This window comes from Myxocyprinus asiaticus, chromosome 39, assembly GCF_019703515.2.
Source record: "Myxocyprinus asiaticus isolate MX2 ecotype Aquarium Trade chromosome 39, UBuf_Myxa_2, whole genome shotgun sequence".
NCBI lineage: Eukaryota > Metazoa > Chordata > Actinopteri > Cypriniformes > Catostomidae > Myxocyprinus > Myxocyprinus asiaticus.
The window spans coordinates 8,395,265-8,420,715 of record NC_059382.1 but is presented as its reverse complement, the minus strand read 5'-3'; the positions used below and the strand labels follow the sequence as shown (position 1 = coordinate 8,420,715).

The 25,451-nt window shown below is 39.3% G+C and overlaps 1 protein-coding gene across 1 annotated transcript in view; it reads right to left on the bottom strand.

Moving 5' to 3' along the window:
- The window catches only part of LOC127429632 (collagen alpha-4(IV) chain-like), an 81,677-nt gene that overhangs the window by 29,038 nt on the left and 27,188 nt on the right, over positions 1-25,451 (bottom strand). Inside the window, exons 3-5 of the mRNA XM_051678760.1 lie at positions 826-960; positions 679-723; positions 162-278 (exon numbers count right to left, since the gene is read on the bottom strand). Coding sequence (XP_051534720.1) covers positions 162-278; positions 679-723; positions 826-960 — 297 coding nt within the window. The remainder of the gene's footprint in view (positions 1-161; positions 279-678; positions 724-825; positions 961-25,451) is intronic.

Genomic DNA, 25,451 nt, shown 5'->3' with positions numbered 1-25,451 from the left:
CATTTCTGCAAAAAAAAAAAAAAAGATCATGCCCACATTTTTTCTTGTTGAATATCACGCTTCATTCTAAAATATATCTGATTACGGATGTGTTGCAAATGTCGTTTCAAATGACGTTTCATTTAGTTTCACACAGGGTTCTCAAATGTATGGAGTCGTACCACGGGTCCTGGGAAGCCAGGCTGTCCTATCTCACCATCCAGCCCATGATTTCCTCTGGTTCCATTACAACCGTCCTTCCCTGGAAACCCAGGAAGCCCACCTGGCCCCGGATGACCCTGGAGGGAAGTAATGGTGATAGAATTGAAAACATCGCTATATAAGCACTTATGGATAGATAGATTGTTTTTAAATCCTTTTCAGCATCAACACAGCTATTCAGAAACATTTAATCAATCTCACTCATATAAATAAAGTCTAGTATATATGTACATATGAGAGAATGCCCAGAATGTGTGGAGCTGTAATCTAGAAAAAGGGAGGCTACTTTAAAAAAGAGAAGGTAGTTTTAATTTGTTTAACATTGTTTGGTCACTACATAATTCATATACTTCCATTTGTCATTTATTTAATAGTTTTGATGACTTGACTGTAAAAAAAATAAAATAAAGGAAAATAGTAATAATAAAGTATCAGTAGATGTGTCCAATGCATAGCATCTACAGCAGAATTACTTACCGGCACTCCGTCTAATCCTGCATGGCCTCTAGAACCTTTGACTCCCTGTTATAAAAGAGTGCAACAAAAGAAAGATGACTTTGATTAGACTGAGTTGCATGAGCATTGTATGTGTGCAGGTGTGTGTTTGGCATTGTTTGTATATACCTGATCTCCTTTCCGGCCAGACACTCCAGGAAATCCTATGGTTCCTCGTTGACCCTTCTCGCCTGGAAGTCCTGGGGTGCCAGGTAAACCTCGGGGCCCCTGGGGGCCCTGTCGACCTAAGGGACCAGGAGACCCCTGGAAAACAAAGAGAAAGATAGAGAATTCATAATGTAATGAATTAACTGAATAATTCACAGTTGACATTGCTTGTGTAATTACCGCAACCTGTTGGGTCGGAATCGGTCAGAGCATGTGGGGCAAAAAACAGACAGGAGGTTCAATGTTTATATTATTGTGAATTTTGAAATATTTTTTGTTGCAGATTTTAAAATTTAAAATTTAAATGAAAGTATTAAATATAAAAAAAAAAATATAATTATTTTGAATTTTCTAACTGGGATTTGTCATTATGTTTAAAGTCCATTACAATGTTTTGACTATAGTTATCAGAGCCTTTTTGGAATGTAGTTTTACAAAACTGCCACAAGAGTGCGACACATCTCTATAAACACGCCATGCATACTACTGTGTCACAAGATGCTAGAGTTTGTTGGACATCCAGGCTATAATATCTCAATGTTGCAACTTGTGTGTGATTGGTCAGTGGTGTTGAGTGCTCTAAGCATGATATAGTGTGATTGACCAGAATGTAATTGGTTCTGGAGAGTGATTGGTCAATGGAGAGTGCACTCAAGCTATGGCCACTGCTTACTGTGCAGTTTACACTAAATACAGCCAGCTTAAAAAAAGGGTGAAATATAGTATAGTATGTATGAGTGTACATTATTCAACAGTAAATTACATTTTAAACAGTGGCATGTTATGTTGTTACGTGATCTCATTACAAACATATTTAATTCAGTAAGTGGCATTCAGTTATCATCTAAAAAAGAAAAGACAGTTATTTTGCTTTTGAATCCAATTAGAATGAACATTACTAAATGAACATTAATAAAATAAAATTTTTGCAAACTGACTTTTATGTGACGTTTTCTACATTTTACTGCAGTTTCCTGGTGAAATAAACATTAGAAGCACTACAACAACTGTGCGTTTTATTCACTGTTGCACAAATTACGAGTACAATGGCTGATTATGACTTTATAAACACTTATTCTTCACTCTATTACTCACATACTGCTATGTTATGATATCAAAACATACTATGCTTTTACTATAATATACTCATCATTGGAAAAATTATATACTTTCGCTGACCCAAAAATGTGTGTGGGGGGTGGGGGGGAGGCAACACGACATGACATGGTTGCTTCAGACAAAATGTCCTTTTCATGTCGAATATGCTTTTAAAACACTATCGGTTAGGTTTAAGCGTTGGATAAGGGTAAGGATGTCTGTTTTAGAACATTATTGGTTACTGGTTAGGTTTAGGCTGAAGTTTTAGGTTAGGAAAGTTTGTTTTACAATGAAGAGATAATAAACTAAATTACATTACTTTTTAGGGAAATGGACACAGAGGTTTCGGCACACAAGCCTTCCTCAATGTGTGAAACCATCATCTTATTCACCCTCTTTTTATACAGTCATCATCTCTGTGGCATCATCACATGATTTTACATTTTCAAACATGATTTTTCACAAGATAAAATCAATTAGTACTTAAAAGATCACCAGGTGCTTACAACAATAGACACATTTATTATTCAATTCACGTCACCAACCCAGATACATCTGAACCCAAATTTATGAAATCGCTTAGTCACAATTAATACTTAAGACATTAAGAATTACAAAATATACTTGACTTCATACAATCACAAAAGAAGAAACAATCAGCCAAGTGTAAAAGATCCAATCATTGAAACATCAGGTATGCACCGTAATAAATCAACCTTAGCCTTCACAGTTTAAATTCTTGTAGATATCCATTGCCAAAGAATACACATTGTCAATAAAATGTTTAATAACAATTTGGTCAAAGGAAAATATATAGGTCTAGTTCTTCATTCAGATTATTAATGGCTAGTTCTTTGAGTGTGTAAATCCAAAAAGCTTTACGTTTTAATAATTCGTTATTTAAATTACCTCCTCTACGAGACCTTTGGACTTCCTCTCTTCCTAAACATTCTAACTGTTTGATACTATTGTCACGGTCCTGTCACTCTGTCAGTCTGGGTTTTGGTTTTACGGGACCATAGCAATATCCGCCCATGTCTGTCTTTGTGTGAGCGCATGGTCTGTTTTATTTCCTGCCACGCTCTTCAGTCTGTTGTGTTTCATGTCCTGACTTCCTGTCTAGTTCTGTTTCGGTCTGTGTCAGGACCCAGACATTCATACTCCTTTTCTGTCTGTTATTGACGCTGGGTGCATTGCGCTTGTGTCATCTTGGCTGCATGCACTCATGTCAATAATCTATGTCGGTCTTTGTGTCTGTCTCTCGTGTCCGTGGGTGCACGTTGTGCTCGCTTTGCGCCACGCGCCTGGGTCACGAGCTGTCTTCATGTTTTGCTGAGGTTCAGTCACTTCTGTAAGGTATCGGATGTGTGTGTGGCCGAACGCTCACACAAGTGTCCTGTCTCGTCTTGTTTGTCGATTGGCATGAGTGTATATCGTCTTGTTGTCTTGGCGATGTGTGCTCAAGCCAATCGGATGTTTTGCCTTCTTGTGAGAACAGGCGGCTTTGTTAATGTTTCTGTATCGCCGCATGCTTCTCTGTCTTATGTCACACCCAGCCTTCTTGTTTGCTCATTATTGTTTCATTAGTTACACCTGCCCTTTATTAACCTGCTTGATTTCTCTCCCTATTTTAGTCTCCTCATGTTTGCTGTCCAGTGCCAGTTCGTCTTGTTCTTTAGTCAGTTCTGTACATATTTTCCGTGTTCCAGTCTGTCCTGTATCCTTGCTCCTGGTCTCGGTCCGGTCAGTCCTGATTTCCTGTTCCCTTCTGCCTCAGCCTGGATAACCCTTTGTCCACTTCAGGGTTATTTATATTTTCCCCCTCGTGGGAGTTTGTTTTGTTTTTGGTTTTGAACTCTGCGTTTGGGTCCTCATCTCTGCAACAAACCGTGACATTACGAACTGGCCAAAGCATGGACCCAGCAGAGATTTATTTTCTTCTCCCGCTCCAGCCTGGCAGGAACCGGCCTCCCGTTACCCGCCCTTGAGCCGCAATCCGAATATCAGTGCTGATATTGCAGCACTGACCCTCATCGTCCAGAAGAGTAGGAGAAGGAGAAGAAGGGCACCTGCCCCAAGTCTGCCCCGGCCGATGAGCCAGTGCCCATGCCTGCCCCGGCCAACCAGCCAGTGCCTACGCCTTCCCCGGCCAACGAGCCAGCACCCATGCCTGCCACAGCCACAGCCACCGAGCCAGCCCCTGTATCTGCCACGGTCAACGAGCCTGTTCCTGAAGCCTTGTCCGTCCCAGAGCCAGCATCTGAAGCCTCTTATGTCCCAGAGCCAGCGTCTGAAGCCTCGTCCATCCCAGAGCCAGCATCTGAAGCCTCGGCTGTCCCAGTTTCAGCGTCCTCGGTCATGATGGCCGCTCCCACAGCAGTGCTCCTGGCCGTCTAGAAGAGGAGGGCTCCTGCTCCCCAGTCACTGCCAGCACTTCCAGCCACGGAGGCCACACCCCAGTCGCTGCCAGCGCTCCCGGCCACAGAGGCCACTCCCCAGTCACTGTCAGTGCTCCCGGCCACAGAGGCCACTCCCCAGTCACTGTCAGCGCTCCCGGCCACAGAGGCCGCTCCCCAGTCACTGCCAGCGCTCCCGTCCACGGAGGCCGTTCCCCAGTTGCTGCCAGCGCTCCTGGCCATGGAGGTCATTCCCCTCTCACTGCCTGAACTCACAGCCACTGAGAATTCTTCCCTGTCACTGCCAGTGTCCACAACCACAGAGGTCGTTCCCCCATTACTGTCTGTGCTCACAGCCACTAAAACTGTTCCCCTGTCTTGGCCAGTGCCCGAGCCTTCCATGGCTCCCTCCTGAACCCTGTCCAGCGGCCACAGCCCAGAACTCCAACCCCTCTACAGCGGTCGCCACCCAAGACTCTGTCCCCTCTGCCCTGAGGCCGCCTCCAAGGCCTCCTGAACCCACCTATGCTCTGTGGCTGTCTCCCAGACCTCCAGACCCTGTCCCTGCTCTGTGGCCATCTCCCAGGCTTCCTGACCCTTTCCCTGCCCTGTGGCTGCCTCCCAGGTCTCCAGATCCTTTCCCTGCCCTGTGGCCGCCTCCCAGGCCTCCAGACCCTGCCTCCGCCCTGAGGCAACCCCAAGGCCTCCAGACCCTGCCTTTGCCTTGAGGTGTCCCCCCAGTCCACCGGACCCTGCCCCTTTCCTCGAGTTCCCTCTTTGGTTTCCCTCCCTTTCTGTTGTATCTTCTATTCTATGTTAGTGCTCGTTTTGTCTGTCTTGTGTTTTGTTAGATGTTCCTGTTTTGGGATGCCAGGTGGCTTCTGTATCGCTGCATGCTTCTCTGTCTTATGTCACACCCCGCCTCCTTGTTTGCTCATTATTGTTTCATTAATTACACCTGCCCTTTATTAACTTACTTGATTTCTCTCCCTATTTTAGTCTCCTCATGTTTGCTGTCCAGTGCCAGTTCGTCTTGTTCTCTAGTCAGTCCTGTACGTATTTTACGTGTTCCAGTCGGTCCTGTATCCCTGTTCCTTGTCTCGGTCCAGCCGGTCCTGATTCCCTGTTCTCTTCTGCCCCAGCCTGGGGCAAAATCCCCTAAATCCCCTTCGGGGTTGTTTATATTTTCCCCTTGTGGGAGTTTGCTTTGTTCATAAAGTGTTTTTGTTTTGAACTCTGTATTTGGGTCCTCATATCTGCAACAAACCATGACAACTATGACCCATCTCATTAAAATGTCTTGCTACTGGGGACGTAATATCTTGATGTCTAATACAGTAGTTGACGTATGTTCATTAATCCTAAATTTTAGTTGTCGTGATGATTTACCAATATATCTTTTGGCAAGGAGATCTTAACATATAAATTACATTTTGAGTTGTGCTGGTTATCAATAACTTGATCTTATTGTATTTTTATTTTATTTTTTTGTGAAAGGACTTATAAACTCCTTTACTCATTTTACTCATTAAAACATCCATCTAAAACTGGATTCCAACATTGTCTGATTACAACACTATTTCACTTGTTTTTGGCGCCCCCCCGCTGGACATTTCACTAGGAAATTGCAGCCAAACGTGTAATACAGCACGTAATTTTTGTTTGCAAATATGTTGCCATGGTCAAGTAAATCTTAACTCTTCCATTCAAATAAATGAAAAAATCATGGTGGACATTACTACTCGTTTTTGCTTCACAATGGAAACGAAAAGTTAAGTCAAGCGTGTTGCATTGTGGCACATACTATGCATTGTGCTCTTCTCTATACTGCACATTTTGGGAAATGTTCTGTAGAAGGACATCCTGGTATTCCATGTATACAGAAATGTTGCATGTGAACAGTATAATGCAGAAAATATAAGTGCAGTATGGTAGTATGCTATTAAAAAAAAAAAAAAAAAAAAAAAAAAAAAAAAAGCCAGAGTGCACAGATAAGTAGGAAACTGCCAGAACTGCATATAATTGTATATATATTGTCTGCATGCAGATTTCCTGAAAAAAATTGCTTGTATTGTTTTCAATATGAGCTGCAATGAATCATATTAAGAAATATAAAAAAAAAAAAAAAAAACATGTATAAGAATGATTTACAAAAGTTGTATGAAAACAGAGGGTGTGTGACAAACATTATAACAACTAAAATATTTAGTCTATTATAACAACTAAAATAGTGAGTATTTCTGTATGAGGATTTTATGAATGACTGACTATACAAAAGAGCTTTGACTGAAACAACACACACTGATGGGAACACTGATGGGAACAGTGGGTCACAAGGCCAAACAAACACATGAAGGGGAACTGAGGTGGAGCTCAGGGATTTAGCTATATTTATGTACATGCATACAAAATCCTTATGGACAAAAATATACAGTGGTAAACATGGCAACATGACACACACACACACACACACACACACACACACACACACACACACACACACACACACACTAAACCTACCCCTAAACCTAACCCTCACAAAAAATATTTTCAATAAAACATCGTTTAGTATGCTTTTTAAGAGATTTGAATTATGGGGACACTAGAAATTTCCTCATAAACCACATTTATAGCATAATACCCTTGTAATTACCAGTTTGTAACCTAAAAAAAAGTCCTCGTAAACCACCTAAACCTGCCCCCCCCATACACACACACACCTTCCAATCAAGCACACACTGCTATTTAACCACTCTAAGAGTGCGGAAAGTATTAAACTAATTGCAGGTTCGTCCCACAGCTGTTTTGTGACAGTTCCACTTTCAGAGTTCTTTTAATTAAAATGCCAGGAACTCACTCTCTCTCTCTCTCTCTCTCTCTCTCTCTCTCTCTCTCTCTCTCTCTCTCTCTCTCTCTCTTTCTCTCTCAGATAGAGAGGCACACACACACACAAACACATGGATCACTATCTTAAGCAGACAAAGTCACAACCTTTCCTCCTCCTTTTATGCCAAAACACACCAGCATGCTTTTGTTTGTGACCCCTTTGAACTGAATGCCACTGGATTTGACTTTGATCAGATACAATAGCAATGCACTGACAGGACAGGTAAATGAGTAAAAACTAAAGACTACATCAAGTGTGTGTGTGTGTGTGTGTGTGTGTGTTTGTGTTCATAAAATTTCTGCACACATAACATTCCCACTCTCAATATTTACACAATAGAGAGAATATAAATACAAAGTCAGGGTTATGTTGCTCACGATAAAATCTGCTTATGGTCAGTATCCAAACTTTTTTAAAAGAGAAAATAGAGAAATAGAGAAAAATTATAATACATACCGTATATCCATAAATAGAAAATACACATTTAGAGTGAGGTCCAAAAGCTTGAGACCACACTGAAAATCTAAATGAGAGCTGGAAATAAACAGAAATAAAAAGAAATTTTGGTTGCACTTTATTTTACAATACGTGTATACTTACAGTGTACTTACCCAATAAAGCACTAAGTAATATTAAGTAACTACATGTACTTAATTTGAGTTAAGGTTAGGGTTTGGGTTAGTAGCTAGTAATTACTGTAGTTATTGTAATTATATAGTAGGAGTGGGGACGGTTGCAACAAGGGGCAGTTGCAACATGGCTTATTCCTCCAATCAGGAATGAGCTACAGTGATGAGATTCATACTGTACATGATCAGCAGGCTTGGGAGGGTTACTTCTGAAATGTATTCCACTACAGATTACAGAATACATGCTGTAAAATGTAATTTGTAACGTATTCCGTTAGATTACTCAAGTCAATAATGTATTCTAAATACTTTGGATTACTTCTTCAGCACTGGTAGATTTTTTCAACTATAAAAACTCTGCCAGTACAGTAAGACAAAATACACATGTTAAAAATACATTCTCTGAAAAACCTAAATATCTTATGCAGTGTTGTTTCTAAACAAGATAAATCTTGTTTTAAGGATTTTTAGATATTTTTACAGTAAAACGATACAAAAATAATCAAGAATATGATTTTTGTCCTAATATCAAAGGTCTTATTAGAAAAAGAAAATTATGATCCAACATGTATGATCGTGCATGGTAACGTGCATGTAAAATGGCTAGAAATAACATTTTAGCTTAGCGTAAAGCTGACAATTTACACAAGGTTTATTTCTATTTCTTGTGCTCCAAACTTACTTCAAACTTACTTCTCTATCTGCTCATATGAATGTAACACATCATAAGAAAGTGTTTCACCGCTGTTCAAATGCACTTTGGATCGCATCATTTATATGTTTAAATGTTTTCCATCTGAAAGGACTAAATATTAAATGAAACAAATGACAATAAAATGCAAAGTAATCTCTTCAGTAATTAAAATACTTTTTGAATGTAACTGTATTCTAAATACCAATGATTTAAATTGTAACTGTAGTGGAATACAGTTACTAACTGTCCTACTGTCTAAACTGTTTGCGTGAAGCATTGTAAAGTCAAATAATCTTAATCGGTGTTTACTTAGCTTCTAACTGGCATAGCTAGCATGTGTCATAGCTATTGTGTCAAGCTAGCATAGCAAGTTTTATCATGGCTGTCAGTGTAGGGACAGTTGCAACATGTTGTTGCAACCGTCCCAACATGCTGTTGCAACTGTCCCTTATCACAACATTGATGTAAAAGCTTGTCATAACATAACAAAAATGTAATTTTATGGATTAATAAAGAACCCCTTTCAGTAGTAAGGTATCTCCCCTTTTTATTTAAGTAAATAGCTTTTTAAAAATCAGACTAGGCCACAGTGTAGCCTACATTTGATCTGTTCTGTGTTTTCAGTAGGCCTATGCCACGAGAGAGGAAATGCACAACAGATAGGGGTGTCCCTCTACCTGTTCTGATGTTAGCAGCAAACATAGTGAAGAATAAAGGCAGGCAGTGAGGTCTGTGGCAAAGGACTTTGCCATTTTCCACACAACCCTCTATCGATTTATTAAAAAGAGAGAAGCTAGGCCCAGGAGAGGAGGTAAAGGCTCTGTTTCTGAACAACAGGAAAAGAGCCTTGCAGAATACCTAAAACTACAGCTGATCTATTCTATGGTCTGAGCACCAAAGCGGTAAGCAAGAGGAAGGTATAAACAAACAAAGAGTGTATGTATACAAGAAAGTGTTCAAAGAGTGTGTGTATCAGAGTAAAACAGTGGAAGGAAGACTGGTTGGGAGAATGAGACAAAAATAAATTGAGAGAATAAATGAAAAACTACTGTTTTGGTTGTCATTTTCCATCTATTTTTCAGGTTCGTCGATTTGCCTTCCAGCTGGCTGTGCATTATCACTGTAATTATCCCAAAACCTGGAATGAGAACTCCATGGCCAGCCATGATTTGTTCATGGATTTTATAAAGAGGCAGCCCTGTCTTTCTGTACGGTGTCCAAAACCTACCAGTTTATCTAGAGCCACAAGTTTTAATTCGGGGATCGCCGAATACCCCTTGGCCGCCCCACCATCGAGGGTAGTGGGGGGGGGGGCTGAAAGATCGGGACCGGGCAGTAAAAGTTGCCTCCCACGACCTTGTCAGCCCCTCGTGCACTTCCGGGAAGAAAGGAACTGGGGCGGGGCGTGGCTGTGAGTGGCGCCGCGGGCCCAGGAACCAATCATCGAGCCGCGAGGGTTCAGGGGAGAGCGGAGGGTTCCACTCAAGCCCGACGCTTGCGGCTGGCCGGGAAAGCATGTCCATCATCTCCACGTCAGCCTGTGACTGGGCGACCATACCCGAGGGGGGAAGCCCAGCTGATGCTTCCGCGTCTGACTGGACGAACCCGCTCTCCGATGCTGCGCTTGAGAGCTCATCACTTTCGCAGGCTCCGAACAAGAGGTTGAACTAGCCGTGAGACGAGCTGGCGGACTCATCCGGAAGCCCGATTGGGGCAGACAAGTGTGCTGGGGAATGGGAGGTCCGTGGGGGGATACCCAGCGGAGGTGGTCCCTTTGAGGTCCCCAAATCGCCCCCAGTGCTAGCCGTGCTGGCCTCATACCCGTAGGTAGAAGGACCGAGGCGGGGAGCCGCTGGGGTGGCTTGCTTTCTTACGAAGGCAAGCCGCGACCGCAACGTTGCCATGGTCATGTTCTCGCAATGAGTACATGACCAATCCACGAACGCTGTCTCCGCATTGATAGTGCCCAGACACGAAAGACAGCGATCGTGACCGTCAGAAGGTGAGAGATAATGACCGCAACCACGAATAACACACAAACGGAAAGGCATCTTTAAAAAGACGTTCCGTGTGTGCCGCTCTTTTAGAGAAATATACTCTTTTATTTCTGCCGAAGCGCCCAGGGGCGTTCTCTGCAGTGCACCAGTTCAGAGGAGGAGAAGCCGCTGTAATGCGCCATCAGATCCAGCAGAGGTGAATGAACAGCCATGAGAATTCAGCTCAGTGAGCATCGACCGTTCGGCTCCGAAGAGAAAATCTGAATGAGTGGTTGCATACCAGCTCCTTTTATACCCGTATGTCCAGGGGAGTGGTATGCAAATACCACTCGCCAATTCCCATTGGCCTTTTTTCAAAGACCAGAGGTGTTTCGGGCTCCCTAGAGTGACCCCTAGTGTCACTACATCGACACAACTTCGAGTGAGTGACAGATAGGGAACAAAGGTTATTTTTTTTCTAAGGTAAGGTTAAGGTTAGGTTTAGGGGAAGGGGTTAATGTAGTATGTCTGTGGGACTCTAAATAAACACAATAGACACACTGCAGTGATGCCCATAATATATGTTAATATTTAAATATGGGTGCAATTAGTATCTACTAATATTTGCACCAGGGATGGGGTGCAAATAATATCTGCTACTATTTGCACTGGGGTGCAAATAGTATCTGTCTTAATAAAATTCATTTTACAATCAAACAGGCTATGACAGCAGCAATTGCCACATGAAGTTATGACAGTATTAGAAACTGGGCCAGTAACTTTGGCCAGTAAGATTTATTTACTCGCCAAAGCCAGTTTTCGTGGCATTTGGTGTTTGCCGAGTATTAATTTTGGATCCCGCATATGGTGAGTAAACGTGATCTCATGAGAATTCGTATGTATTCTTATGTAAAGTTTGGTTCAAGCAAATGTACATTCTCTTATGTTTGCATATACACTGAAATGTACAATACTGACATATTGACAGCATCTAAACATCATCATTTTATGTATTAACACCTATAGAAATGTACAAGTGTTTATGTGTACTGTTTGAATCAATTAATATCAAATAATTCATAGAATTAATCAATTAATTACATTTAATTTATCACCAATTTAGAATGTTAAATGCCAGTTAAATGCCATCATATTTATTTAATGCAGATGACATTATAATATGACATTTTATTGGTTTCATTCAGTTCTGTGTGATTTCTGAAGCCCTATACATTTTAAAGGATTACATCACTTTAACCAAGACTGAACTTTAAAATGTTAAAATGAATAAAAACTCTGTAATTGCTGAATCATTTAAGCATTTATTTTTTATTTTGTTTGAAATGGGACACAAAAGGAGTTTTCAGAATATGCCAAAAAAACAAAATAAACCACAAAAGCACCATAAAACAATAATAAAATGAATCCATAAATTTGATAGCTATAATCCAAATTTTCAGACTTCATTCTGTGAAGAACAGATACAAATTCAAGCCTTTTATTCAACGTTCTCCGTCTCCATCCACCGCAGCGCCGTCACGCCCACTGTAACCGTCAACCCGCGTTGGTTTCGTTTTCAAAATTAAAAAATTGCCACCTCAAGCATTACGACCAGCGGTTTTACGGCAGTGATGTCGAATGCTCATTGGCTCTCAAGTGTCTCGTGACCGTTGACGGCTGCTGTATTCTGCGATGTATATGTTTGAATGAGCTCTGTTACGGAGTGCATCAGAAGATTTACAGCGATTAATAATTTAAATTATACTCTCCACCTCACACGGTGCTATTGTATGCCGTCAGGGAGCACATCGGATGCAGCGCAGCGCCATTTGGACTACCTTTGTACTGAATTTTGAATAAATTATTGTGATTCAATTAATCTGACTTTTACATGTTTTATATGCTTAATAAATGGTCATGGTAGGAGTAGGTGTGGGATTAGTGGCTGTAAAATATATACATGAATATATTGTATCAAAAATTATTGCTACTGTACATTAATCTACTTGTTACATGTTTTTATATTGTTGAAATGTGGTTATGTTTAGAGGTTGGGGTAGGGTTAAGGGATCTAAAATATCTATAAAACAGTAAATCTTTACAAATACAGTACTGTGCAAAAGTCTTAGGCACATAATATGTTTCACAAAAACATTTGTCTAAAGATGGTTATTTATATCTTCAGTTTTAGTGTGTCAATGGGAAATATATATTTTAGACAAACATTTCTTTTGCAAATAGATTAGAATAAAATAGAAGAACAGGGAGCCCTGCAACAGATGGCATGGCCCCCACAGTGCCCACCACTGAACTTCAAGTCAGTCTGGGATTACATGAAGAGACAGCCTAAATAGATAGAAGAACTGTGGCATATTGGCTAAGAAGCTTGGAACATCCTATCTGCGAAAAACAAGATAAACTGTGTCCAGGTGTATGTAGGAGAATTGGGGCTGTTTTAAAGGCAAAGGTGGTCAAACCAAATATTGATTTAGCTTTTTTTATGTTTATTGGACTTTGTATGATATTAACTGATCAATGAAAACAATTTATGGCAATATTTTTGAAGAAATCCTCACTATGCAAAATTTTTCACAAGTGCCTAAAACTTTTGCACAATACTGTATATTTATAATCGATTCATGTATTCAAATATATTTGTAATGGATTCGTCAATATTTAACATTTCTAAAGCTGTAAATATGTAACAATGTTTACGTTTTAGATTATATCCAATTAATTACGTACAAATAGCTACGTATATTAATGAGATCAGGCTGGGTGAGTCCAAGAAGGCCAACACACAGTACAGGCCAGACTCATCTGTTCCTTCTTTATTTAAGCTTTGGACAAATGTTTTACATTAAACAAAAAATATACACAAACAGACTCATATTCTGCTCGATTTTGTGATATGAAAGAAGTATGAGTGTATGTGTGAGTGTGTGTGTGTGTGTGTGTGTGTGTGTGTTAAGCAGCATACACTCAGTGGTTGTGACAGAGGAAGATCAGTGTGTTTTGTGGGTGTTCATAGTCTTTCAGTTAAAGCACTGACTGTGATAATTACTAAAAACCCACTGGATTCCCCCAGCAACACACACACCCATGCATACACTTACACACATATCCATACACCTTTGCTTTTATGATTAGGGCTAGCTCAGCAAAGTACAGCTGTCCACATAGTACACACAAGCCTCCTAAAACACATGAACAAATATTCAAATGTAAAACTAATTTAAAGATCAATACACTGAACACATGAATTCATAACATAATGACAAACTTTCCTCGGGTGTGTGCATGTGTTCATGTAGTTTTACGCTGGATACCATCAGCTTGAAGAGTGAAATACTGTGAAGTACTGCAGATTAAGATCTTGTTATATCTTGTCTTTAAATTTGCAGACAAAACCCCTAAACCTTTATATATCAACTCAACTCACTTTTATTGTCACTACGCCATTACACAAGTGAAATGATGTGTGAAAAGCTTATGTGCATGGTCCAGACATTGCAGCCATACATGAAAATACAATAAGTATAAGTACACTCAACAGAATAACACTGTACAGAATAACAATGACAATGTACAAAATAACAATATAACACTATACAGAATAACAATATCACAGTATACATAACGTTTAGTGATGTGTGGCATACACTGTTGTGCTGCCATTAATTCTCAGATGTGCGTGAAGGGGTAGATATTAATAATGATAGATGTGATATATATATATATATATATATATATATATATATATATATATATATATATATATATATATATATATACAGTATACACAGTACTATGCAAAAGTTTTAGGCACTTAAGCTGTTTCACAAAAACATTTGTCTTAAGATGGTTATTTATATCTTCAGCTTTAGTGTGTCAATAGGAAAAATACATTTTAGACTCCCAAACATTACTTATGCAAATAGATAAGATTAGAATAGAAGAACAGGGCAGTCTGCAAGACATGGCATTGCCCCCATAGAGCCCCCCACTGAACATCGAGTCAGTCTGGGATTACATGAAGAGCCAGAAGCAATTGAGATAGAAGAACTGTGGTGAATTCTCCAAGAAGCTTGGTACATCCTATCTGCCAACAACCAAGAAAAACTGTGTCCAGGTGTACCTAGGAGAATTTGTTATGTTTACTGGACTTTGTATGATGTTAACTGATAAATGAAAACTATTTATGGCATTATTTAAGTCATTTAGGACATCTACTATGTACATGACACAAGTATTTTTTCCAACAATAGTTTACAGACAGATTGTTTCACTTTTAAAACAATAAAACTATATCACAATTCCAGTGGGTCAGAAGTTTAAATACACTAAGTTAACTGTGCCTTTAAGCAGCTTGGAAAATTCCAGAAAATAATGCCAAGCCTTTAGACAATTTGCCAATTAGTTTCTGATAGTAGGTGTACTGAATTGGAGGTGTATTTGTGGATGTATTTTAAGGCCTACCTTCAAACTCAGTGCCTCCTTGCTTGACATCATGGGAAAATTAAAAGAAATCAGCGAAGACTTCAGAAACAAAATTGTGGACCTCCACAAGTCTGGTTCATCCTTGGGAGCAATTTCCAAATGTCTGAAGGTACCACGTTCATCTGTACAAACGATAGTACGCAAGTATAAACACCATGGGACCACGCAGCCATCATACCGCTCAGCAAGGAGACACATTCTGTTTCCTAGAGAGGAACGTAGTTTGGTGCGAAAAGTGCAAATAAATCCCAGAACAACAGCAAAGGACCTTGTGAAGATGCTGGAGAAAACAGGTGGACAAGTATCTATATCCACAGTAAAATGAGTCCTATATTGACATAACCTGAAAGACTGTAAGCAAGGAAAAATTCACTGCTCCAAAACTGCCATAAAAAAAGCCAGACTACAGTTTGCAAGTGCACATGGGTACAAAGATCTTACTTTTTGGAGAAATGTGCCCTGGTCTGATGAAACAAAAATTGAAGTGTTTGGCCATAATGACCATCGTTATGTTTGGAGGAAAAAGGGTGAGTTGCAAGCTGAAGAACACCATCCCAACTGTGATACATTGAAACAACATCTCAAGACATCAGCCAGGAAGTTAAAGCTCAGTCGCAAATGGATCTTCAAATGGACAATGACCCCAAGCATACCTCCAAAGTTGTGGCAAAATGACTTAAGGACAACAAAGTCAAGGTATTGGAGTGGCCATCACAAAACCCAGACTTCAATCCGATAGAAAATTTGTGGGCAGAATTGAAAAAGCGTGTGCGAGCAAGGAGGCCTACAAACCTGACTCAGTTACACCAGTTCTGTCTGGAGGAATGGGCCAAAATTCCAGCAACTTATTGTGACAAGCTTGTGGAAGGCTACCCAAAACATTTGACCCAAGTTAAATAATTTAAAAGCAGTGCTACCAAATACTAACAAAGTGTATGTAAACTTCTGACCCACTGGGAATGTGATGAAAGAAATACAATCTGAAAAACTACTATTATTCTGACATTTCACATTCTTAAAGTAAATTAGTGATCCTAATTGACCCAAGACAGGGAATGTATTTGGATAAGGTGTATGTAAACTTCTGACTTCAGCTGTATAAATATACTGTATACATATTGAGTCCAGTGAAATCCAGTGAAATTAGTGTTAAGGTCCTAGGGTATGGAGTTTTTAGCAGTTCAGCAGTCTAATGGCCTGAGGGAAAAATTTGTCACGCAGCTTGCTGGTGCGGGCTCTGATGCTGCGGTGATGTCTGCCAGATGGTAGCAGTGAGAGCGGTCCATGGCATGGATGGCTGGAGTCTCTAATGATCCTCTGTGATTTCCTTACACATCGCCTGGTAGAGATGTCCTGGAGCGAGGGAAGCTCACCTCCAATGATGTGCTGGGATGTTCATACTACACTCTGCACCACTTTGTGTTTGAGAGCAGTACTGTTCCCATACAGACGGTGATGCATCCAGTCAGATTACTCTCCACAGTGCATGTTTAGAACGATCTGAGAATGTTTTGACTCATCCCAAACTTCCTCAGTTGTCTCAGTGAAGAAGAGCTGCTGGTGGCCTTCTTCACTACGGCCTCTTTGTGGACGGACCATCTGAAGTCGTCAGAGATGTGGACCCAGAGGAATCTGAAGCTGCTGACTCGATAGTGAAGGGGCTGTGTTCTTTGTCCAGTCTCCTGAAATCCACCACAAGCTCCTTGGTCTTGTTGACGTTGAGAGAGAGGTTGTTATCCTGGCACCAGCATGATATGGAACGCACCTCTGTATATATATATATATATATATATATATATATATACTAGATTTTATATATATATATAAACTCAGCTAAAAAGAAACGTCCCTTTTTCAGGACACTGTATTTTAAAAAATTATTTTTGTAAAAATCCAAATAACTTTACAGATCTTTATTGTAAAGGGTTTAAACAATGTTTTCCATGCTTGTTCAATGAACCATAAACAGTTAATGAACATGCACCTGTGGAACAGTCGTTAAGACACTAACAGCTTACAGATGGTAGGCAATTAAGGTCACAGTTATAAAAACTTAGGACACTAAAGAGACCTTTCTACTGACTCTGAAAAACACCAAAAGAAAGATGCCCAGGGTCCCTGCTCATCTGCGTGAATGTGCCTTAGGCATGCTGCATGGAGGCATAAGGACCGCAGATGTGGCTAGGGCAATAAATTGCAATGTCCGTACTGTGAGATGCCCAAGACAGTGCTACAAGAAGACAGGAAGGATAGCTGATCATCCTTGCAGTGGCAGACCACGTGTAACAACACCTGCACAGGATTGGTACATCCGAATATCATACCTGCGGGACAGGTACAGGATGGTAACAACAACTGCCCGAGTTACACCAGCAACGCACAATCCCTCCATCAGTGCTCAGACTGTCCGCAATAGGCTGAGAGAGGCTGGACTGAGGGCTTGTAGGCCTGTTGTAAGGCAGGTCCTTACCAGACATCACCGGCAACAACGTCACCTATGGGCACAAACCCACCTTTGCTGGACCAGACAGGACTGGCAAAAAGTGCTCTTCACTGACGAGTCGTGGTTTTGTCTCACCAGGGGTGATGGTTGGACTTGCGTTTATCATCGAAGGAATGAGCATTGCACTGAGGCCTGTACTCTGCAGTGAGATCGATTTGGAGATGGAGGGTCCGTCATGATCTGGGGCGGTGTGTCACAGCATCATCGGACTGAGCTTGTTGTCACTGCAGGCAATCTCAGTACTGTGCGTAACAGGGAAGACATCCTCCTCCCTCATGTGGCACCCTTCCTGCATGCTCATCCTGACATGACCCTCCAGCATGACAATGCCATACTGCTCGTTCTGTACATGATTTCCTGCAAGACAGGAATGTCAGTGTTCTGCCATGGCCAGCGAACAGCCCGGATCTCAATCCCGTTGAGCATGTCTGGGACCTGTTGGATCGGAGGGTGAGGACTAGGGCCATTTCCCCCAGAAATGTCCGGGAACTTGCAAGTGCCCTGGTGGAAGTGTGGGGTAACATCTCACAGCAAGAACTGGCAAATCTGGTGCAGTCCATGAGGAGGAGATGCACTGCAGTACTTAATGCAGCTGGTGGCCACACCAGATACTGACTGTTACTTTTGATTTTGACCCCCCCCCCTCCCCCCTTTGTTCAGGGACACATTATTCCATTTCTGTTAGTCACATGTCTGGGAAACTTGTTCAGTTTATGCCTTAGTTGTTGAATCTTTTTATGTTCATACAAATATTTACACATGTTAAGTTTGCTGAAAATAAAAGCAGTTGAAAGTGAGAGGATGTTTCTTTTTTTGCTGAGTATATATATATATATATATATATATATATATATATATATATATATATATATATATATATATATACAGTACTGTGCAAAATTTTAGGCACTTGTGAAAACTGTTGCATAGTGAGGATGTCTTCAAAAATAATGACATAAATAGTTTTCATTTATCACTTAATGTCATATGAAGTCCAGTAAACATAAAAAAGCTAAATCAGTTCTGTCTTCAAAAGGTCATGAAACTTTTGCTTTATGAAATTAATCATGAAAAAATTTTCTATTGACATGCCATTCAGGCTTATTTCCGTTCTTATTCTTTAGCTTTAGAAAAGGAACAGATCCAAAGGCAAATAAACACTGATCTTAATTAGCTCGTATTATTAAGACTGTAAAATTATATTTCCTGCAGTCCTGTTAAACACACAAGAACACAATATATTTACACAATAATACACAATAAATGCATTTCATGACCACATGGGGTCTGAATGTATTGGAATAATACCTGCTTTAACAAGACCCCATAAGCCCCTTCATGCAAACATTCTACAGTTTATGCAAATGTCCAAAAACCCCTTCCATAATCTCCTGCTTAAGACTTCCGCTAGATCAATGCGCGTGACACATAGAGCCAGACCACATACTCAGACTTAACACACATATACAGAGAAACACCAAACTATCAACTAACTCCAACACTTCTGTTAAAGGTCCAGTGTTTCATCCAAAATGGGACATCCTTCAAGTGACTTGGAGAATCATGATTACTCCTCCTGTAAATTCCCTTTTAAATGGCAAGAAAGAACCACCAATTCAGCGACACAAATATTTACAATGAGATGCGCCTCTCAAACATAAATACCCTTGGGGTTTAATGATGCACTTGAAAATGTGGAGACTGTGGTGACATAAAGATGTGCTCTAGATGTTTAAGAATGGCTTCAAAAGGTTTATTGGTAATAGGGCAGCTAGGGAAGATAGGACCTTTAGGTCCATCAGCTCCCTGCTGAAAAGACAAGCTTAGACCAGAATGGATTTCCTGGTTAGCCATGCCAAAAATGGTGCCATGAAGATTTTTAATTTACTGAAATTTGCCTCAAAATATAAATGTTCATTATGTTTTTGTTTTTTGTTCTTTCAAAATGTAGTGCATTGCTTCTGTTTCAATGCTTTAAATTCCTCTTTTACTGTAATGTGTTAACTTAAGCAGCCCTGTTTATTTTATGCAAGCGGAAAGACCAAACAAAACAAATAAAATAAAGCAGAAAATGGAATGACTAGCTAAACTTGGTTTACATGAAGCCGTTGTATTTGTGCTGCCCTGATGATCATTAGACAACTGCACACCCACGACAATCTGCTGTATCACTTTATTTCCAAAGATTTTTATATTTTTTTTGACAAAATTGAAGTAACAATTTGTGAAAATTGTAAAATCCAATATAAATAAAGAATATGGCATACAACAATCTTAAAGGAATAGTTCTTCCAAAAATGATAATTCATAATTTACTCAGTCCATAAAACTCCAGTGGTTTAATCCATGTCTCACCTATTTAGGAACGATCACGATTTCAAGCTCGATTACACTTCCTAGTGCTTGACGCTTGCACAGGGCACTCAATGACACTAGGATGTGTAATCAAGCTTGAAATCATGATTGTCAAGGAGACTTCTGATGTCAAGCTTTATAGTGAAAAAAGAGTTATATTTTGGTCTATTCTCACCCAAAATTGATTGGATCACTCCAGAAGACATGGATTAAACCACTGGAGTCTTATGGATTACTTTTATGCTGCCTTTCTGTGCTTTTTTGAGCTTGAAAATTTGGTGACCATTCACTTGCATTGTATGGACAAACAGACATCATATCTCCATTAAAATATCTTCATTCATGTTTCACAGAAGACAGAAAGTCATAAAAATTTGAGATGAAATAATGGTGAGTAAATGATGAGATAATTTCCATTTTGGGTAATTTTTCCTTTAAATGAATAAACTAGTGGACAAGCAGTTGAAATGATCAGTTGTCAGAGGTTTTAATATTGTGCTAGCTGTTTCGGTTACTGTTTCCTAGCATTGAACTCTGAGAGAAACATATGATATGATGACATTAACATTATTTACATTAAAAACATGCTGCACTCTTACACCTTTCATTAGAGAAAGTACAAATGGTTATCAGTCAGACTCTGTGATTATGGTAGCCAAACACACACACACACACACACACACACACTCACTGACTCACTCACTCACACACACACACACACACACACACACACACACACACACTCACTGACTCACTCACTCACACACACACACACACACACACACAAATGCACAGACACTGAGTTGTGCTTAATAGTTCAGAGGTCAAAGACTAGACTAGTAGATATGTAGCCTGAGGCATGTGAACTTGTGGTAATAGGCCTCATTCAGGAACAACAGAGCTAAGACACCAAAAGCAAACTAATACAACAAAGGATACACACATACACAGCAACCTGACTGCCCTTTTCCTGGCTTAGAAGGCATACAATATTAGACAGATTACTGGTTTAACCCTAACCCTATGTTCAGAATGGCACAGTATACTTACTGAATAATCTGCATCGCTGTATACTGCTTATTCTTTTTTTTTTTTTTTTTAAACACAACACACAATATGCCATGATCACACAAAATGGATGGCAGTTTGAGTGCATTGCATTGTAGCGTGTGTAATACTTAAGGCCACTGCATAGAGAGGTCAGGAGGGTTATTGCATTGTAGGTCAGTAAGGTGTTGCATCCTGCAGAATAGTATGGTATTCTGAACAAAGCCTGTTAGTTTGTGCATGATGTTCAGATTAGTTTGGATTGCCTGTTGTGGTATTTCCCTCTGGAAGTATTTTAATGTCAAATGTCCTTGAAAAAAGCATGCTGAATTGATTTAATTTCAATTGATTTAATTTCAATTGATTTAATTTTTGGGCATGCAATTTCACCTTGCATCCCTCTCCCGCCCGCTCCTGCAAGTTTCTATCCCACACCCGAACTCTCCCGCTGAATTTTACCCCATGTTCACCCGCTCTCTGCCTGCAGTGATTTTCTTTCGACCGCTCCCGTTCCCGCAACCCTGCACTGTTTTCCACATAGGGCAAAAGCCATACAAAAAACACCAAGTGTACGCAAAGTAACATTTTATTTTTCTGTTATTGCTATTATCAGATAACATGATGCCTCTGTGTCTTGCCTGAGGTTGGTTTCTTTACACTTAAATTTACAATTTTCCACATCCTTTGATAATACAGTGTTTCCACACATTGCTCTGTCATTCTTGTAAAGCTCAGTTGACTGTAGTCTGTTCTAAATATTGGACAATTTGATGCATGTGTTGTGTGCACATTTTTACATTAGATTTTCTGTTTATTGTTATCAAAATTAAAATAATTGTAAAAAAAAAAAAAAAATTATATATATATATTTTTTATTGCATTCATAAATCAATAATATAAAATTAGATAACCACATCAGATTTTCAGGCTCTTCTCTGACTGCCTGTTCCCGCACACAACTCATGGACGTACCGTCCACTACCGCCTTCATCTCGGAAATTTAATCTCGTGCCGCAAATAATCTGATCGGGTCCCATGGGTCCTGCTGGAGTTCTGCTGGAATGCAGACCACTACGGTGAAGCCTAGTGGAAGCAAGTGAAGATTGTGCTTTGGTACTCTACTGCATTCCTGCAATGCCAGGATGTATAAAGTGGAATTTCCAACTAAATTTAAACCACTGAAATTTTAGAGGCAAATCTGCAAGCAAATTATAATAGACCGAATATTACATGTGAAAAAATAATGATTAAATTTTTTTTATTAATAACTGAACTTTAGAAGGTGAATATTTATTATTGAATTTTTTTAATGATGAAATTTTGTGCAAAATGTTTTCAATTTAAATATTCACAGCTTAAAATATACAACCATGAAACTGCATCCCCCAAAAAATGCAAGGACTGTTAATGCAATGTTTTTTTTTTTTTTTTTTTTAAGTTAGTGCAGTTCAATGCACTTTATTTTTTTTTTTAAAGACATTGTATGTCATTAATATACTTCCACATTTCCCTGTAATGTGATTGGTCCACTGTCCTGTTAGCTGCTTTGGGAAGAAAGCATCTGCAAAGAACATAAATGTAAATGTAAACATTTACAGTCCTTATAATGTCATTCAACCACTATCAACTACCATAATGTTATCAGGGTTTTTGTAAATGGCACCATGGTATTCTTTTGGAGTACAATGAAATACCATAGCACATACTGTAATCATTGAGAATCATGATATTAACTCTGATACCACCACTGTACCATTTTGCAGGGGACAGATTACAACAGGGAGCTTTTTATAATTATTGAGGAACAGTGAGTTTAAATGTATTAACTTTATTAGGCATATAAATGTGTTGGTGCTATAATGTGTGTCTACACTGACCAGTTTGTATACTGATATGTGTTAATTACTAATCCTCATCCCATTCCATTCCAGGGATTTCTGAGATAGCTTCAGTCATTCAGATACTGCTGTTGCACTTTAATTTCAAATATGGAGGTGTTAGTTTCTGACCAACGACATTATGGACTGGTGTGTGTTTGTGAGTGTGTATGCAAATAAAGAGCATGAACACAGATTGGATGATTAAAAAAAAAGAGAGTTATGACAAAAATGTACAATGTGTTCTTGTCTACATAAATCACAGAATTTGTATGTGTGTGTACTTGAATGGTCTCTAAGCAGCTGTGCATACCCTTGTAACTGCGTTCCTAACTTTAATTGGGCTGCTTTTCTTTACAAGGCAGCCGTAAATGTGTCACTCTTGTGCTAAAGACTATTATTATTAATTTAGACTTTGGGACCTTCTGCGTGGACACACACTGACTCTCTGCCATGCAGACACACAAAACCATACATGCCATCAGTCTTTATTTATTTTCAAACTCTCTCTCGTATATTAATTTTTCTACTTTCATTTACTCAAACAACCATATTAACCCTATATGTGAAATACAAATAGGTAAGAAGTGTGTCCATATTCATAATAATTTGACAATAGTACAGTATGCCAAATTTTTTTGGATGATATACATTTCCATGCATGCTTTTTGGCAAACACCCTGTCTACACCGGAAATGGCGTGACGAGAAGCAGCGGCTTGAGGCTGTCTACACAGAAAGTGTCGAAGTGAACATTCTAAATGATGTGCAGACAGCACGGACCGATCAGCTGTGAGCATGACTAGACTATTAAACTATTAAAATTGATGAATAACCTCTATCATGCTTAATTTTAAATGGATATCCACCAGTGAAAACATTTACTTATTATAGAATTATTATTGTAATGTTATTGTTGCTGAAAAAAAGAGAAAGTACACACATCCAAAATCTGCACATTTCCCTTCGAAGATCTCTCTGATCGAAACGTTGCTGTTGTTGTTTTTTAATTAATAAAAGGGAAGAGTTAAACCGTGTGCGGATTTTCCTTGTTTTGTTTTCAAATGTTATTGTTGCTAAAACTGTGTATGCATGTGGTTAGTAACTAAAGTATTTCAATTAGTAGACTAGAGACCAGAAACATAATGAGCTGGATTTAATGCAACAGCCTGAAGTTATTTAAATAGGTAACGAATAAAATGCATGGCACAAAGATTCACTTGTATGATATTTGGGACAGGATAATAAAGTGGCTAGAGTAACTCTGCAGCGCGTCAGCAATAGAATGGGGCATCCGTTTACAGTTGCTGCTGCGCTTGCAGTATGGATAGCATCACTGATAATAATGTGAAAGTGCTTTGAACACAATGCAACATGACACTTTATGGTTAGATGCTAACATTTGATGCTAACACAAACAGTATGACACTTGAGGTTTGTGTGGAATCAAGTTGCAATATTATAATGGGTTAGTATTTTTCAATATTGGCATACACTTTTGCTACACACTCAAAAGAAGGTACTTTCCCCATCACCAGTGAAGTGCACACTTTTAGTGAGGAGCATAAGTTGCCGAATTTGTACGCAGGAATTAATTGCATTTACCTATTCAATGATAAGCGTGATTCTGAGGTTGAATTTTCCCTCTAAAATTAAATTTAACTCTACTGATGGTTTGGTTTAGGTTTGAGGTTTGGGTCAGGCCATGTGGTTAATAAAATGTTCATTTCTGTTGACTGTTTTACATTATTTACAACAAAAAAACAACTCACTTTTGGCACTACTCTATGGTCATTTCGGCCAGAAATGGAGCTCACATGTGCCCAAACGTTCAACAAGAACATTTGCGCTAAATAAGACCATGCCCTCTCACAAAAAGCCCACCCCCACCACGATATTTCAACAAACCTAAATTCTGCAAACCTAAACATGCAAAATTATTGACTTGTTTTCTGATTGGCTAAAAAAGTGTGATTTCTCAGTGATATTTGTCTGACAGAAGGGACAATTTATGCAAGATATTCCATATAAATCCCTTCAAGCACCTTTAACTTGACCCCAAATCAGAACATAAAAATCAAATACTAAACACATAATTATAGCCCTAATAAAATGTGAATTTTTATACTCCAGGTTTAGAAAAATAAGTTTATTTTATATAGTGCCTTTCCCAAGCTCAAGTTCGCTTTACAATTTGCATATTTAGGTTAGTTAGATAGAGGGTTTAAAGTACCTCGACCAATCAAAATCTGTTATTTGTTATACTGCAGCAGATTCTATTTTTTGTATGTATTACTGGCATGAAACTGGGTCAGTGAGCCAGTGTGTGTGCATCTGTGCCTGTGTCTTTGAAAATGTACTAAATGTTGTGCAAAAACAGGATTAGAGTGAAACATAGTTAATGAGATTAAAAATCACTTGTAACAGGAGGAGACTTCTCGCCTTGCCACCCCACACACATACACACTGTCTCTCAAAATCCAGCTTTCTCTAGCCAGGGAACAGCTGGAAACTGTAAAGGACACTCAATCAACAGACACTAGAATGTTTTTGTAATGTATTATAATCAGAATTATATATTCCATAGTGATGTCACAACTATGTCTACAGTGACACCAACAATTAG